Source organism: Panthera leo, chromosome B3 (assembly GCF_018350215.1).
Source record: "Panthera leo isolate Ple1 chromosome B3, P.leo_Ple1_pat1.1, whole genome shotgun sequence".
Taxonomy (NCBI): Eukaryota; Metazoa; Chordata; class Mammalia; order Carnivora; family Felidae; genus Panthera; species Panthera leo.
Window position 1 is genome coordinate 119,235,102 of NC_056684.1, and position 18,725 is coordinate 119,253,826.

Here is an 18,725-nt window from a genome sequence, read left to right on the forward strand (position 1 = left end):
TTTTTGCCCTTGCTCGTTTGTTTCTTAAATTCCACATATGAGTGAAATCATAAGGTGTTAGTCTTTCTCTGACTTATTTCACTCAGCATTATACTCTCTTGCTCCATCCATGTCATTGCAAATAGCAAGGTTTTATTCTTTTTTTTTTTTTTTTTTTAATTTTTTTTTCAACGTTTTTTATTTATTTTTGGGACAGAGAGAGACAGAGCATGAACGGGGGAGGGGCAGAGAGAGAGGGAGACACAGAATCGGAAACAGGCTCCAGGCTCCGAGCCATCAGCCCAGAGCCTGACGCGGGGCTCGAACTCACGGACCGCGAGATCGTGACCTGGCTGAAGTCGGACGCTTAACCGACTGCGCCACCCAGGCGCCCCGGTTTTATTCTTTTTTATGGTTAAATAATATTCCGTAATTTATATATGTATATAAAAATGTATGTGTATTTATATATATATATATATAAATGTATGTGATATATATATATATATATATATATATATATATATATATATATAAACGTATGTTATATATATACCATATCTTATTTATACATTCATCTGTTGATGGACACTTGGGCTGCTTCCATATCTTGGCTATTGTAAATAATACTGGTATAAACATAGGGGTGCATGTATCCCTTTGAATTTATGTTTTTATATTCTTTGGGTAAATACCAGTAGTGTTATTGCTAGATCCTAGGGTAGTTCTATTTTTAACTTTTTGAGGAACCTGTATACTGTTGTCCACAGTGGCTGCACCAGCTTGCATTCGCATCAACCCTGCACGAGGGTTCCTTTTGCTCCACATTCTTGCCAACACCTGTTGATTCTTGTGTTGTTGATTTTAACCATTCTGACAAGTGTCACATGCATACGTTCTTAAATTTATATTGCAGAATATTTAGAGTTTGTTTCAGTAAACTGATGCTAGAGATTTCCATCAAATATTTTGACTACATATGACTATATAATTCATTGTTGTAAAGTCTATTTCATCTATTATTAGTATAGCTATTCCAGCTTTCCTATGGTTGTCTGTTTGTATGATTTCTTTTTTTGCATCCTTTAATTTTCAGTCTATTTGTCTTTGAATCTAAAGTATGTCTCCTTTAGGAAGGTGGGTGGGGGGTGGGGTAATAGGCGTTGGTATTAAGGAGGGCACTGGTTATGATCAGCACTGGTTATGATGAATCACTAAATTCCACTCCCGAAACCAATGTTACACTATATGTTAACTAACTAGAACTTAAGTAAAAAATTGAAAATACAAAATAAAGCATGTCTCCTTTAGAAAGCACAGCATATAGTTGGATCATGTTTTCCATTCACATTTTATTGTTATTATTGATATAGTTAGCTTAATTCCGTTTTTGTATTATTCAATTGTATAGAGCTAAAACTGACTTTTGTATATTGATCTTATATCCTGCAACATTGCTAAACTCTTTTATTCGAATTAATTTTTAGTGGATTCCCTAGGATTTTTTATATATGAGGTCATGTCATCTGCCGATAGAGAAGGTTTAACTTCTTCTTTTACAATCTGAATCCCTTTTTTCTTTTTTTTTAATTCCCTCGTTGTCTGGCTAGAACCTCCAGTACAGTGTTGAATGGATGTGGTGAGAGTGGACATCTATGTTTATTCTTGTTTTTAGAAAACTTTCAGTATTTCACCATTAAGTATGCTGTTGCTATGGGTTTTCAGTAGATGCCCTTTATCAGGTTGAAGAGGGTTCCCTTCCCTTCCTAGTTTGTTGAATGTTTTCATCATGAAATAATGTGGAATTTTGTTGAATGCTTTCCCTGCATTAATTGAGATTTTGTTTGTTTGCTTTTTAATGTGTGTGATTTTATTCTTTTATATGTGATTTTTGTTTTCTTTATTCTGTTGATAATGATATATTAATTACAGTAATTGGCTTTTGGATGTTAATTTGCATCCCTGGGATAAATCCCATTTAGTCATGGTGTATAATTCTTTTTATATGTTGCTGGATTCCTTTTGCCAGTATTTTTTTTAGGGATTTTTGCATCCATATTCATAAGACATATCTATAGTTTTCTTGTGATGTTTTGTCTGCTTTTGGCATCAGGGTATCTGCTTGATTTGAGATGCTGGCCTCACAAAATGAGTAGGGAGTTCCTTCCTGTTCTATTTTTTGGAAGAGTTTGTAAAGAGTTCTTTAAATGTTTGTTGGAATTCAGTGATGTAGCCATCTGGGCCTCTGAGCTTTTCTTTGTAGGTAGTGTTTTTTGGTTACTCAATCAGTCTCTTCACTTGTCACAGATCTATTCAGGTTGTCTGTGTTTTCTGGGGTCAGTTTCAGTTGCCCTTTGTCTTTCTAGGGATTTGCCCATTTCACCTGAGGTGTCTAATATGTTGCTGTACAGTGGTTCCTAGTATCCCTTTATAACCATTTTTTATTTCTATAAAGTTGGTAATCATGTCACTCCTTTCATTTCTGAGTCTAGTAATTTGAATATTTTCTCTTTTTTTCTTAGACTAGCTAAAGGTTTGTCAATTACGTTGATCTTTTCAAAGAACCAGCTTTTGGTTCCATTGATTTTTCTTTATTGTTTTTCAGTTCTCTATTTTACTGACTTCTGCTCTAATATTATTTCCTTCTTTCTGCTTGCTCTAGTTTAGTTTATTCTTTTTCTAGTATCTGAAGGTTAGGTTATTGATTTGAGTCTTTCTTCTTATTAATATAGGCAGTTATAGCTATAAACTTCCTTATAAGCACTGCTTTGGTTGCATCCCGTAAGTTTTGGCATTTTTATTTATCTCAAAGTATTTTCTGATTTTTAAATTTCTTCTTTGACCTATTGGTTATTTAGGAATATGGTGTTTAATTTCCACATACCTGTGAATTTCTCAAATTTTTTCTTACTGTTCATTTCTAATTTCATTCCATTATGTTCAGAGACATACTTTGTATTATTTCTACCCTTTCAAATTTGCTAAGGTTTGTTTCATGGTCTGTCATATGGTGTATCCGGAGAATGATATGTCACTTAACTGTAAGACCTCATTGTAAAAAATATCTTCTCTGAGTGATTTTTTTGGTTTTTCATTGTGTTTCAGATTGTTGTTATAATGAGAGGATTGCCTGGCAGTGGAAAGACACATGTTGCAAAACTTATTCGAGTGAGTATGGGAAAGCCAGAGAATTGGTTGCTTTTGTTAGTCACTTGCCTTCATGCAAGCAGCGTGGTGTCAATCCAGGTATTTCTCATTTGATCCGTTCTTGTTGGCCCATGTGGGAGATGCTATCCCATAAACATCTTGTTCTGCTTAAACAGGTATTTTTGCCTCTGCTTGATTTGAATCCACAAGATTGCATATTATTTAGCCATGAGAAGGAACTTTGTTAGTAACGTTCATTAATATATTCTATAAATTCTCTTTAACTCTCTTGACTGTATGATTCTTAGGATAAAGAGGTAGAATTTGGAGGACCTGCACCCAGAGTCCTAAGCTTGGATGATTACTTCATCACTGAAGTGGAAAAAGAAGAAAAAGACCCAGATTCTGGAAAGAAAGTGAAAAAGAAGGTATGGCATATTCCTCTCAGATTACATCTTGATTCATTGATAGTATTGGAAGGAAAACATGTTCAGAGAGTAATGTGGCTTTTTTTTTTTTTAATGTTTCTTTGTTTTTGAGAGAGAGAGAGAGAGAGGGAACAGGCCTGGGAGGGGCAGAGAGAGAGATGGGGAGACAGAATCCGAAGCAGGCTCCAGGCTCCTAGCTGTCAGCACAGAGCCTGACGCGGGACTTGAACTCATGAACCGCAAGATCATGACCTGAGTTGAAGTCAGACACTCAACTGACTGAGCCACCCGCTCGCCCCAGTAATGTGGCTTTTTTGAAGACAAAGAAAGACTTCTCTTTTTTGAACACAAATTTTAGTACTTAGGTGTGAAGGAAAGACTACAAAGTTATCTCTATCCTGGTGGTAACTAGGGAAGAGGTTTAGGAAGATTCTTTGTCTTTGCTAACTCCATATCTCTTCTGGGGTATCTTAGGTAATGGAATATGAATATGAAGCTGAGATGGAGGAGACCTACCGGACCAGCATGTTCAAAACTTTCAAAAAGACTCTGGATGATGGCTTTTTCCCCTTTATCATCCTGGATGCCATCAACGACAGAGTTAGACATTTTGACCAGTTTTGGAGCGCAGCAAAAACCAAGGGATTTGAGGTAAAAGAACTGTAGAGTACTTTGTGTTACCATGTAAGTGCTACATTCGTTTGCTTAATCACTGTTCATTCTTGCTTAGGTATATTTGGCTGAAATGAGTGCAGATAACCAGACTTGTGGCAAGAGAAATATTCATGGAAGAAAGCTTAAAGAAATAAATAAGGTGATTTTTGAAAACATAGGAGGTGTTGTATTCCAAACTTCATTTTGTTTGTATGATCACTGTTGTCTGGAAATAATTGTTTATCTCCTTTACTTTCAGAAAATCTTTTCTACCTTCTTTAGTAAATGTTTCTTATCCTTTGTATCTAAGTGAAAGAGGTGTTGCCTACCTCTTCCTGGAAGTAGCCTGTTAGACTTCACACTATCAGTTAAATTTGTCTTAGATGCTCACTTGGTCTTTCTTTGAGTAGTTTCCCGAGATAACTTGACCTCCTGAATCTCTCAACAGATGGCTGACCACTGGGAAACTGCACCTCGTCATATGATGCGTCTGGACATTCGTTCTCTGCTGCAAGATGCTGCTATTGAAGAGGTAAGTGTCCTTTGCCTTGAAAGCAGTGCAAAAGGGACCTTTTTTATACCTGCTTTATTTCAAAAAAATTTTAAATTACAGAAAAGTTGCATGAGTAATATAAGAACACCTATTCAACTTTCATTGAGATTTACTGATTGTTAATACTTTGCCACATTTTTCTCTACACAGAGAGATACGTCTTCTTACTTCTACTGTTATCACTGTTATTGTGAAACCGTTTAAGAATTAAGTTGTAAACCTCATAACCTTTAACCCCTCACCTCTAAATACAGTATTTGAGTAGGTATCTCCCGAGAACAAGGGCATTCTCTTAACAGAACTAGAAGTCTCAATTATCAAATTCAGGAAATTTAATACTGATAAAGTACTGTATTAAGTAGTACAAATTTCCTAAATTAAATTTCTTGAATTATCTCATATATAGTCCATGTTCACATTTCACCAGATGTTCCCATAATGTGCTTTAGAGCTATTTTTAAAAATCTAGGACCTGGTCCTTTAATATAAAAAATACTTTCTCAGCCATGTCATCGTCAAGAAAAACAAAGAATTTTAGGAGAGTGTAGACCATTTGTTTTGTAGAAGGCGCCTCAATTGGGTTTTGTCTGGGTGTTTCCACATGATTAGTTTTAAGTTAAACATTACCAGGGATGCTACGTAAGTGATGCGGGGTCCTTAGTGCATCATATTAAAAGCCATGTGATGTCAGTTTATTTCATTCCTGATGATTGAAATGTTGATCACTTGGTTCAGGTGGTATCCATCAAATTTTTCTACCTTTATCCCTTTGTAATAATCTGTAATTTGATACCTTGTTAATATCCTGTTCCTCAAAAGATTTATCACTCATTGATAATTTTTGCCTACATCAGTTATATCATGGAAGAAGAGAGAGGTTTGTTTTTTTTTTTTAAATCAGTTGTGTACTTCTGTTTGGTTTGACAACCTGTGAATGAGGGTTTTCTATACTTAATGTTATCATTGTATTTTTATGTATTTTATCCCCCAGAGTCGTTCCTCAACCCATTTCCTCTGGTTTCTGCCCCAGCCATTCTCCAGAGACTTTCTCATGAAAGATTTCTATGACAGTAGATAATTCTCACTTCTGTTTCTTAATTTTGCAGCCACATATGACTTAGTTGACCCATGTCCACCTTCTTGACAACATATTTCTTTTGGCTACTGTGAGTCCACCTTCTCCCAGTTTTCCTCCTGCCTCTCTGGCTGTCCGTTTCAGTCTCCTTTGCTGGCTTTTCTTGCTACTCAGCCCTTAAATGTTGGAGTTCTTTAGGGCTCTGTCTTAGGCTCTTATCATTCTGCACATTTGATATAGATAATCTTTCTGGTAGCTTCGATTGCCACATATGTGCCCTTGATATTAAACTGTCAAGACTGGAATGAATTTTAGCAGTATCATAACACTAATTATGTTTTGGTAGAGAGGTTATGGGTGATTTTTATAATTCTACCATTGTTTTCCAAATTCTCTACCAAAAAACATATACTACTTTAGTGCATCTCAAATGCAGCCTATCCAGTATGTAAATCATACAGACCTGTTCCTCTTCTGGTATTCTCTATCTTAGTAATTAGACCCACCAATCACTTGGTTGCCGAAACCTTGACTCTTAATACCTGTGTTACCCTTTGCTCTTTATTCTCTGTCCTACCAACTTTCAACCTTATCCTTCCACCATGTAGTCAGGCTCCAAGTTTTGTCAAGTTTACCTTATAAACACTTTTCTTACCCATTTCCTCTCTGTTTGCATTGCTTCCATTCTGGGCCAGGCTACGATCATCATACTTTTCACTATGTCCTTTCTTACATTTTGAAATTTGAATCATACACATGTTTTACTTGATTGGAAAAATGCCTGCTAAAGGTTTAGAAAGAAATCTTAGTAATCCATAGGCATTCAAAACAGGTAATCATCAGCTTAGAATAGATTATTATTCTCAAATTCATAGGGAATTATAAAGATGGGTAGCCTGAGAAAACAAAAAGCAGGAATATCATTCTGTCTTTTATAAGTTCTGTTTCAAAGTTTAGGATTTAAACTTCCTTAGGGTGTAACAGTGAGTCTGTGCTGCCTTGCTCTGGGCACCTGTGCTTGTTTGAGGTCTCAATAAGGAACTCAACATTTTCCTAAATGTTAACTCATTGCTTTTTATTGGGATAATGTAGGTAGAGATGGAAGATTTTGATGCAAATATTGAAGAACAGAAGGAAGAAAAGAAAGATGCAGAGGAAGAGGAAAGCGAACTGGTAGGAGACAGACCAACCACTTTGAACAAAGTGTCTCTATTAAAATCCTTAAGGGTTTAATCTCAGATCTGTGATCAGATTACTGCTGCTGATATGCACCTTAATGGTCAAAGTTTCCATAATCATCTTTAAGGAGATTTTTGGATACTTTTTATTTTTCCCCTGACCAAAAGAACCTTCTACTGTACTGTTACATGAAAATTTTAGAATGCTAAGAAACATACCCTCCTAGTCACTCATCTATTATGGGTGGCTTTAGGGGAGTATACTTTTCAAGAAAATCAATTACATATGAAAGGGCATTCTCACATTCCAGCAGATATGTGGTACAACCTACCCAACATATGCATAATTGTCTCGTCTTTGCTACAAGATTTCAAAATTGAGTTTCTGTCAACTGAGGCAGAAGATCTTCTAGAATGAGGAGGCAGAGGGTTGCCACTGACTGCTGGATTTGTTCTTCTGCATTTTATCCTATTGAGTGATGGGGAAAATGATTTGACTGTGTAGGCAATGCATTTTGCTTAGGCTGATTAGAGGCTTTGTAGTGTGAGTTCAAAGTTCCCGTGTACCTACTGTGAATGCTTTTGATCACACTTCTGTAGAGATGTTTGCCTTACCCTGTCATTGAAAAATACGCGACCTGTAGAGTTATGTTACTTTCCAGTGTTTGCTAATGAGACACAGAGATTAGCAATGCCTTGAAAGAGTGTTTCTTTTTTAATTCAAAACATCATTTGTTTTATTTAATACTTCAGCCCTTGCTAAAGCTGCTTCTCATATTCTTCTGAAAATGTACAAAGCGAGAACCCTGATTCCTACCCCTAGAGAATACAGACTCTCTAAGAAGTGGTCCCATCAAACCCATGTGTGATACAGAGGACTCTGAAAAGAAACTGTGTGTACATAGAGATGGTGTCAACCTCTACATTCCTAGATTTCATATGCGGATTAAAAAATAAGCTTTAAAGATAATGGCATTTGAGTCTCAGTATGTTTTTTTGTCTTTAAACAAAATATTTTTCTTAATTAGGTTGTTTTTTGACATATATGATCTAAAATGTAGGCAGGAAGTTCATTTAAAGGTCCACGCTGTTCTGGAATATGGCTAACGACCTCGTTAGCTCCTTGCAGCGTGTTTACTAGGAAGTGATCATGTGAGAATTCTATAATGTTAGCTTTCTGAAGCTCCGTCTTCCTTTTGTGGAGATTTCAGTTCAGGACATGGTTCATAACATCTGATTTGTGTAGGCGTAGATCAAAGCTTGGAACTTTTCATTGAATGTACTAATTATTTTGAAAAGTGGAACACGCTGTAAATACTCTATTTTTACACCAGAAACATGGCAAAGAAGCCTTAAAACTCTACCCTGCTGGACTATCTCTTTTATTTCCAAATGGCCTAACATTTCAAGCAGTGAGAAGATGATACAGTTGTAAGGAAGAACAGGGTGGTTCCAGCAGAAGGAAATTAATATACTCATTTTGCTTATCTTTATGTTATAAAACTTCTCTTAACCCATTCAAAAATGCAGAATCCAGATCTTCTACTATTGGGTTCCATTCCAACAGTAAAAGATTCTTGGAGAATTTTAACCAAAGGGTTAAGAGCAAGTCTCATGTCATTCAGACCATTTTCATTGAATTCTCAATAAACTTGGCATTTTCTACTCTGTGCTGATCAATGCAACTGGGTGAAATCCAAACTTTTCTTGGTTAAGAGAATCTTTTTTGGGGGTCATCGGTATGATATTTTTCCTTCTTTAGTGCTTTAGTGAATTTAGTAGATACGACTCAGAATTTATAGATATATTATTCTAGTGATGCTTAAGGTTTTCAGATGATTTTTGAGATATCACTTGTACAGATTTCATCAGTACTTTTAGCACCATCACTTCAGCATAGCTTTGTCTTGGTTTGTTCTAGAAATGTATTTGGGAAAGATGATATGACTTATAACCTGAAGTACTACCAAAGAAGTTGAAAGTGAATTCTTAGTTTGACTTAAACACTAGAAATGTACAAAACCTATAGGTTTCCTGGAAGAATTCTGATGCTCCAGTACTCTAACACAACAGTTACTGTCATGAAACGTTCAACACACTTTCCACCTTACCTTTGTGTCAGTCTGTTCCATGACCTTGAATATTCCCAGTAGTAGATATATTAGTTCTTACAAGAAGATGCTGACACCTTTGATGAGTCTGTTCTGTACAGTAAGTCCTAATATTAAAGCTCTGTATGTTAGGGTTTAATTGAGAACAGGGTCCAAATGAAGGAAAAGAGGAATCATCACCATACACTTGCTAGGTGAATAAACGAAAAGGATTACTACATAATTAAATAGGTACATTGGAAAACTTGAAAATCTTATGGGACTTTGTTTGAAATAAACTACCCAGTTATTTTATTAAATAAAATATAAATTGCCTGTGGAGATTTCTGGTTTTTCGTATAATAGGAAAATATCATTTTAAAAGACATTGAAAACAATAATCTGGGTTCCAACTGACGCAGAAGAAATGCTCTCACATTGATTCAGTGAAACCAGCCTTTGTAAGATCGAACTGGTAAATGGGTTGAGTCATTTTTAAATGAAGTTGGAACTTCATAGTTGTGTTCAGTGATACCATTGTTTTCTTCTTTCTGTTGAGTAAAGTTACACTGAAATATAAAGTAGCTGTCTTGAAGAACACTCTTTGTACCTCATGGCTACTATCACTTGAGAATTGCAGTTGTATTTAGAAAATAAGCTAGCTAGTTATTAGAAGTCTTCTGCTACTCTGAATGATATTAATACTAGCACAGAAACGACCGTACGTCCTCTCCATATTTACTATTTACCTGTTGTTCAGACTACAGCCGGGTGTCCTGAACTGTAGCTGCCTCAAAGCGCCTTCATGATACTATTCTGAAGTGACTACTCTGAAATCTGGGCAGGGAAGTTTGGTGAATTGGTAATTCAGTTTCTTCAGAGATAATGAGACTGTGTTTTCCCTAAGGATATATATATATAGATATATATATATGTAACTAGTGAGTGGAAACTGAATCCGTTCCCAGTTTTAATGCTTTTCCAGTTCAACAGTGATATGCATGTATGTGTCTCTTTCTAACCCTTCGAGCTTCTCTCTGTGTGCGATTTAGGGTTACATTCCGAAAAGCAAATGGGAGATGGACACATCTGAGGCCAAGCTAGGTGGGTATTTCCTTTTTCCTGTTTTTATATGTGATACCTGATGGTAATGGTCATAGATCTTTCTGCTGTAAGAAGAACAAATTTCTCCCAAATTTCTGCTTTAAGCCAAGATTCTTGGCCTACCTTACGTCCTCAGTCTGTTGTGCTAGCTACATCTTGTTTAACTAGTTACATCTTGGGACAGAGTGAAAGAAGAGTATTTTAGAGGAACTGCCTTCAGTACCACTTCAGGGTATGAGAGTAAGCGGAAGTATGATGCATTTAGCAACAAAATGCTGTCACTTGTAAAATCCGTTCTGTTACATTAATCAGAAATGTTGGTGCGATGAGATTTCTGCTTTTTTAAAAGAATATTTAACTGCAGTCCAAAGTTGAACCTGATTGTGAATACTTTGGGTAATAATAGTAGTAGGAATAATAAATACTGAAGTTTAAACATTAATTTAAAGGCAGTTATTTTCCTTGTGTAATAGATTAGAGTTTCTGGGTACGGGGAGGTAGATCTATAATTTAGGTTTTTGAGGAGCCTGCTTTGTAAGAGTCAAGTTTCCTTCAAGTTATTTTTAGCGCCAGATTACAAGGTAAACTGGTTAAAATGATTGCCTAAATCAAAACTTGGAGTTGCTTAACGTGAGGTATCACGTCAAGCAGAACATCCTACATATCCAGTGGATTTTCCTCCCAATATTTCATGGTCATAACTGCAAAACTTTTTTTTTCATTTACTTTTTTCACCTCACTTAAAGAGAATCCTTTAACACATCGATTCAGATGTATTAATAAATAATCTAAGAAAATGAGATGAGGACTTTCTAGAAGATTGACCTTACTAATGTATGTAGTATGACTATCAGTCTCTGCGTTTCTCTTCCTGGTATCATGCTGTACTCCAAAACTGAAGTAGCCTTCTAAATATCTTAAGTTCCTAGAAGAAATCTGAGTCATTTAGCTGCTTCACTGTTGGGGACACACTGTGTTTCTGATGTAAGAGGAGTGCATTTTACACACAACCGCAAAAGTTTTGCCTTTTATTTTGCTCACGTGATCACGTGGGCAGTTGAGGTTCACTAGGCCCTGTGTAAAAAGCAGTTCCATAAACTTCATTGTTACTACATTATTGGGAGAGGTACTTTGTTATACAGTCTAGAATTTTTTTCTACTGTATGATATGTGAAAGTTATATGTGATTACTGACATATTCTTATGCTAGTCTTCCCTCCTTGGGAAATCCTAGTCAATGATCTCTTCCTCTAAACTTTCAAAGCATTTATAAATGTTTAAGTGCAATTACATATGTAGGAAAATAACAGGCACAAATTACTTTTTAAATAATAATGCTTAGGTCTGCTTATTTTGATATTAGATTAAGTCTGAAGTTCTGTACTTTGAGAATAACTTGTAAGACTGTAAGATCATTTCCTTCTTCTGGTTCTCTAAATAGCAATTGTCTTTTGGGGCAAAAAGAGATCATAATAAAGAGACAACAGGATTGTAAAAATGATAAATATTTTAGCCAAGCGTATAATGTTCACAGGCATTACAAATACATGATCTAGGATAATACTTTTTTAAACTTGAGCTAGTCCATTTTCGATTTTTCTTTCTAATTTCTAAAGAGAAAGGAAAATGGAATTTAGCTCTGATGACTATTGAAGAATATATGATATTAAACTTGGTACTGATTTCTGGAAAAAATTCTGGCCTACCATTTGCTTCTCAGAAAATATATTTTATACAAATTCACTCCAACTTAAAGAGAGAGTGTTGGGCAGTTAATTCCAGAAATTGATTTGTTAAATCATTTTTATTTACTTATTCAGTTAAAGGCACTGAAGGTGTAGTAATGAATCTAGAAAATAAATCCTAACATGTTTGCTGCTGCTATTTTAGGAAGAGTGACAGTGATGTTTTATATAATGACTGGCATCTTGCACCACGGTGTTATTTTGAGAGCTAATCTACCTGTGGAGGAAGGCAAATTGAGTGTGAGCATTCTTGAAAGTGCTTTTGCTTCTTTGAGGTTGGTCCATGGAGCCAAATGAGAAGAAGATTCTTCTCTAAAACATGAGGCTCTTCATCCGAGAATCAGCCTATTTACAGTGCCCTTCCTTATCCTAACAAATTTAATAGATTTGATTACAGGGTACAATTTATTTTTCTAGGTACTTTACCAACATTCGTAAATTCCTTTTGGTAACATGACTATGCTGGATGGAAACATACTAAGCTTCATCAGTGTAACACACTGAGCAAGAAGTGATAAATCCGTGTAACTGAGGCGTTTTGATTTACAAATGAGTCTGCCAGTGAGAAAGTGCTCGTTTACCTTTCATGCAACTGGTTAAATCTCATTGCAGATTCTTGATCTGTGTTAATTAAGTACAGTATGCAGTTCAGCCAATGTTTGAGTGTTAAATTGGAAGTGGTGTAATTCTAGAAAGATTCAGAACTGGCCTGAAATACATCCGGCATCGGTGTCATGGAGTTGTTAAAGACCGCCTGTGGCCCACTTCACTTGCACCTGACTGGCTCCTTCTCAGCTGGGACACAGGCACCCTAATGCAAGGGTGGGTGTTACATGCCACATCGGATGCTGGGGTTCAGCACTGAAGCTCCTTAAATTCCAATGATGTGATTTTGGTTTCTCAAATTGTGAGAAACTGAAAGAAGGTTTGAGACTGTTACCCTAATTTAGGTTTCTCCATACCGAGTACTTTTACTTTTCTCATCTGTCATTTGTCTCTGCTTATGAGTTATTGTGTATTGGCCTCCTACATGTCAGGCAATATCATCTCTTCACAGTTGGAATGAAATTATTATTCATATAGGCACATAACCCTTGTGTGTTTACCATGAACAGATTTTCAGAAACACCATTTATGTTTAGAAAATGCATACGTGTATGTCTACAAAATTTTTCTGTTGTGCTATAATAATATATACTGTTCTGAAGATGTGGGAAAATTCTGTGACCTGCCAAGTTGGGTATTTAAACCTTCATCTTCATCGTAAAACTTCATTTTTGAAATTGAAACCTCTGAAAATCCTTAGTATGAGTGTATGGGATACCAGCCGTCTGCTGTTAATTAACACCCCAAATTCCTCTTCCCTCACCTTATGCCATACGTCTGTGTGTTTGGGTTTCCAGGATGCCATGTGGAAGAGGTATGAACCTTTCTTCATCCCCAAGAAGGAAGCTTTAAACATGTGTGCACAAATTAAACATTACGAACAAGGGTGTTCAGACTAGTAGTTCATGTTCTTCTGATCTTCCATGTTACACATATGGGACTCCTGGTCTGTAACTCCTGTCACATACCCAGCGTATGAGGCACAGTTCTTACAGTTTTCACACTGCCCTCCTGCAATGCTGCCTGGCCATGCTCCATTCCAGGGGTTCAGATACGAAATTATTCCTTTGAAGTATGTTAACGTCAAAGTTGATCTTAAGTTTGGAAATCCTCTGAGGTTTATTTAATAAGTCTGTTGGAGCTTCCTACTCTTCTGGTAATACTGTAGACTGTTGAACTAGAACAGTTTTATTGTTTGTGAGACTTCATTGGGTTTATAATACCATAATCTACATCCCTGTGCAATCAAGGGGACACTTCTTTAAGCATTTGTATATCATGGCCTGTCATATACATGAAAATAGAGCCATTTGGTACAGCATGTGATTTGCAGAGGAGATTAGGAAACTGTTTCTGTTGAACTCATCCACGTTAGAAAATTTTCTAAAGCAATATGATAAAAATTTATTGAGTTTTGTACAGTGTTGTAGTTTGCCTTGCCGATTTTTCAGTAATATTGCTTTTATGGGGGAGGGTTTTAGGAAATAAAAGCTTTGCCAAGTATGTGAAATCTTACTGGTTTTTGAAGCCTGTATGGTATGGTACAGTTAGTTGTGTGTGAATCTTTTACATTTGAAGCATAAACTCCCCCTCCCTCCTGCCACGGCTTCCATTGTGCTTTTCTTCTCATATCAAGTTCTCTCCAACTTGGTGCCTAAAAGACTTCTATTATATACACTCTGCACCCTTTTTGGAGTTTAATGAGTTGTGGTTACTGTGTATTTCTGACATTTTGTAGGTTTTCTTTTATTGACTTAATAATAGTGTGTGTGTGTAACCGCAGATGATTCCAAAGTTCAGTGCTTCAATGTAGTTAAAAATATATATAGCTCATGATATTCTACATACAGAATTCAAAATCAGTATTAATAACCAATGGAAAACACTACACATTTTCATCGCGTGTTCTTCTTGCAGACACCTAAACTCCTATCTCCTAATTTCTGAATCTGCAATCTCCATTCATTTAAGTGGTTACAGTTTGGGCCCCTTAGGAAACCCAGCCCTCTCAGATTGAGGATTCAGAAAGAAAATTTAGATCTGGTCACTTTGGCTGACTAGTTCTTAGCCTCGGAATGGTCAACAGTATTTCATAATATAAACAAAGAAAAGGGCGATCTGTACAATCATCTTACTCAGAAACATTAACTTACGGCAAATCCTCGTACAACCGTTCCCAAGGAACCGTTCATCTAAAACCTTCTTTAAACGTTAGCTTGGCTCATTAAGTTGTTGGTGCTACCTGCTTTTTGTATGACACAGTATCACGTGATTACCGATCAAATGGGTGGTGTTAATATTGTATCAAAGGGGAAAAAAAAAAAAGTAGAAGAAAGAGTTTTTAGAAAAACCCGTCTTTGCATTTTCCTTCAGGACATGAGAGCTGAAGTGTGACTTGGGGGGGGGGGGCGGGGGCAGGGAGGCCAGGAGACCAGTGACTTTTCTTACTCTGCCTGTATTTGTTACTTAAACCAACATCGTAACGTAATGCCTGCCAGTGTGAACATCAAATAAACGATGGAAATTGCACAGAACTTGGTGTTATCTCCGCCAAGAAGATAGTTGGATCTGCAAGTGATGCTGCCTTCAAAAATGTGGATGTGCCCTCTGACAGTGCTCCAGACTTCTTTTCCTTTAGTTGTGTGTTGTGTGCAAATTCACACTCTCCCTTAATGCTGCGGCTCTGTGTTTGTCCCTCAGACAAGTTGGATGGCTTGAGAACTGGTACTAAAAGGAAACGTGACTGGGAGGCAATTGCCAGCAGAATGGAGGATTATCTTCAGCTCCCTGATGATTATGACACTCGTGCTTCTGAGCCTGGGAAGAAGAGGGTAAGAGACTTTGTCAATAATTGCCAATAGGGGAAGGGCCCCGTTAGGCATCTAGTTTTGGAGAGTTATAGGCAGATAAGAATATGAATGCTATTTTTAGAGTGACTTAGTTTATATTCTATCATATTACAAATTTTTAAAAAATGAGTCAGACCTTACAAATTACCAGATTAGAAATGTATAGGTATTTTAAAAAATGAAAAACAGAATCTCACGTGGCTAGCACGTTGTCAACCTTAAAGGAGTTTGAAGGGGCCGCTTGTGCTGTTTTGTCTGGGGCAGAATAGCCAAGTGCAGAGTAAAGTGTGGAAGACGATCTGTGGAATATCTTAATGGATTAGATCTAGAGTGTCCCGGAGTGGATGGACTCAAAGGTGAATCTTCGGGGTTCTGGCCATGAGCACTCCATGTGTGTGGTGCCATTTACTGAGTCAGAGAAAACTGGGGAAGTCCAGTTAGAGAGTAAAACATGAGAAGTTCAGTGAGAGACCATTTAAGTTAGAAATGATAATAGAACTCAGGACTCCAGAATTTCGAAGTTCAGGTAGAGGTAAATGTTTCAAGAAGTAAAGAGTAGTCAATTGTTACATGATACAGAGAAGACAAGTAAATTGGGAGCAGAGGAATGGCTATTGGATTTGGCAACATGGAGATTGCTGATGATTGATCAACAATCAGGCAGGTTTTCTTAGAGAGTTGAAGGGCACAAGCCAGTTTGGAGCTGACTGAAGAAGGAATGGGAAATGAAATATAGAACAGCAAAGGTAGACAACTTCTTGAAGTTTTGCTGTGAAAAGGAGCAGAGAAATGAAACCAGGATATTGCATAGGCTTTCCACATAGACGTTTATGTATATCCTTTTAAAACAAAATAACGAAGCAAAAAATATCATATTATGTGTGATCCAGATAAGCCTTTTCTAGCTAATTTGTCTTGATTTTTGTATATAAGTGTATACAAACTACCATTCTTTTCAAATAGCTGCCTAATATCCATTGTTTGGTTGTTGAGGTATTTATCCAGCCCTTTATTGGTAGATACTTAGGCTCTTTTCATTTTATTGTTAATATAAACACTATGGTGAAAGTCATAGTGCATATGCATATTGTTTTGAAAGTATATCCCTAGGGTAGATTTTTAGCACTAAAGCTGCAGTCTTATAGAGTGTGATTTATCATTTTGACAAATACTGTGAGGTTGTTTTCTAAAAAGGTTACACCTATTTATATACCCACTGTAAGTAAATGCCTGTTTTTCCACACTTGCACCAAAGGTGCTGTTATCAAACTTTTAAACTTTTGACATCTGATGAGTGAAACAAAAATGGTATCTCAGTTTGCATTTCCTTAAAGAAGATGAGGTTGTGTATCAGGGCGCCTGAATGGCTCAGTTGCTTGAGCATCTGACTCTTCATTTTGGGTCAGGTCATGATCCCAGGGGCGTGGGATCAAGCCCCATGTCATCAGGCTCCATGCCAAGTGTGGAGCCTGCTTAAGATTCTCTCCCCCCCCCCGCCCCATGCCCCCACACACTCTCTCTCTCTCTCTGTCTTCTCTCTCTCTACTAAACAAAAAAGAAGATGAGGTTCTGTATCATTTTATCTTTACACAGCATTTCTTTTTTATGAATTTCTTCAGTACTTTTAATATTAAAAGAGTATTTGTTGTAAGAAAATAAAAATGCCAGTAACACATCATGACATTGGATAACATTACGAAGCACCTCAGTTTTCAAAAGCTCTTTTAAATACTTCATACAGTCCCTAGGCCCACCTCTGTGTATGTGGCTTGTGAGGAAGGGAAAGGGAGATTAGTGGCATTCTGTATGTGCCTAGCTCCACCCGGGCACTACTTGCATGGATTCATCCTATTCCAGTTTTAAGGTTGGAGCAACAGAAGCAGAAACAGCTGCAGGCGCCTGGGTGTCTCATTCGGTTAATCATGGTCCATCTCTTGATTTCAGCTCAGGTCAGGATCTCACAGTCGTGAGATTGAACCCTGTGTCAGTTCCATGCTGGGTTTGGAGCCTGCTTAAGATTCTCTCTCTCTCTCTCTCTCTCTCTCTCTCTCTCTCTCTCTCTCTCTCTCGATTCTCTCTCTCTCTCTCTTGATTCTCTCTCTCTCTCTCTCTCTCTCTCTCGATTCTCTCTCTCTCTCTATCTCTCTCTAGATTCTCTCTCTCTGTCTCTACCCTTCCCCCTGCTCGTATGCACAGGCTGTAAAAAAAAAAAAAAAAGAAAAGAAATAGCTCTTCCTTGAGAATAATAATTTGGTATAGTACAGTAACAATGCATAATCTCAAATGAGAAATATTTTTCTCTAGTTTATTTTTCGTCAAATAACGATTACTCTACAGAGTATGTGATCCCACGTTGTTTACTTCATAAGCTGGGTGGACAAAGTGACGTGAGCTGTGCACATCCTAGTTCTTTTTTAAGTTTTAATTTAAATTCCAGTGAGTTAGCATACAGTATAATACTCGTTTCAGGTGTACAATATAGTGATTCAACACTTTCATACAACATCTGGTGCTCATCATGACAATTGCACTCCTTAATCCCCATCGCCTGTAATATACCCCCCCACCCCCTCCCCTCTGGTAACTATCAGTTTCTTCTCTGTACTTAAGAGTCTGTTTCTTGATTGTCTCTCTTTTTTTTTCCCCTTTCATCTTTTGTTTCTTAAATTCACCACATGAGTGAAATCAGATGGTATTTGTCTTTTTCTGACTTATTTCGCTTAGCATTATACTCGTTAGCTCTATCCATGTCTTTGCAAATGTAAGATTTCGTTCTTTTTTATAATATTCCATTGTGTGTGTTTGTGTGTGTATATATATACCACATCTTCTTTATCCAGTCATAAATCGATGGACACTTGGGCTGCTTCCATAATTTGGCTACTGTAAATAATGCTGCTATAAACATAGGGGTGCATGTATCCCTTTGAATTAGTGTTCTTGTATTCTTTGGGCAAATACCCAGTAGTGTGATTGCTAGATTATAGGGTAATTCTATTTTTAGAATTTAGGTTTCTGAGGAACCTCCATACTGTTTTCCACAGTGGCTGCACCAGCTTACATTCTCACCAACTGTGCAGATGTTCCTTTTTTTCTGCATCCTTGCCAACACCTGTTGTTTCTTGTGTTACTGATTTTAGCCATTTTGCCAGGTGTGAAGCGATATCTCATTGTAGTTTTGATTTGCATTTCCCCAATGGTAAGTGATGATGAGCATCTTTTCATATGTCTGTTGGCCATCTGTATGTCTTTTGAGAAATGTCTGTTCATATCTTCTGCCCATGTTTTATTTATTTTTTTAATTTTTTAACATTTAT

General features: G+C 36.8%; 1 protein-coding gene across 3 annotated transcripts in view; it reads left to right on the forward strand.

The window, feature by feature from the left end:
- YLPM1 (YLP motif containing 1) overlaps positions 1–18,725 on the forward strand; it is a 75,540-nt gene that overhangs the window by 45,962 nt on the left and 10,853 nt on the right. Inside the window, exons 12-19 of one of the 3 annotated variants that reach the window (XM_042943805.1) lie at positions 3,085–3,147; positions 3,435–3,554; positions 4,029–4,205; positions 4,285–4,368; positions 4,657–4,740; positions 6,929–7,009; positions 10,157–10,208; positions 15,260–15,390. In XM_042943805.1, coding sequence (XP_042799739.1) covers positions 3,085–3,147; positions 3,435–3,554; positions 4,029–4,205; positions 4,285–4,368; positions 4,657–4,740; positions 6,929–7,009; positions 10,157–10,208; positions 15,260–15,390 — 792 coding nt within the window. The other 2 variants (XM_042943807.1, XM_042943806.1) reach the window with 2 other exon arrangements.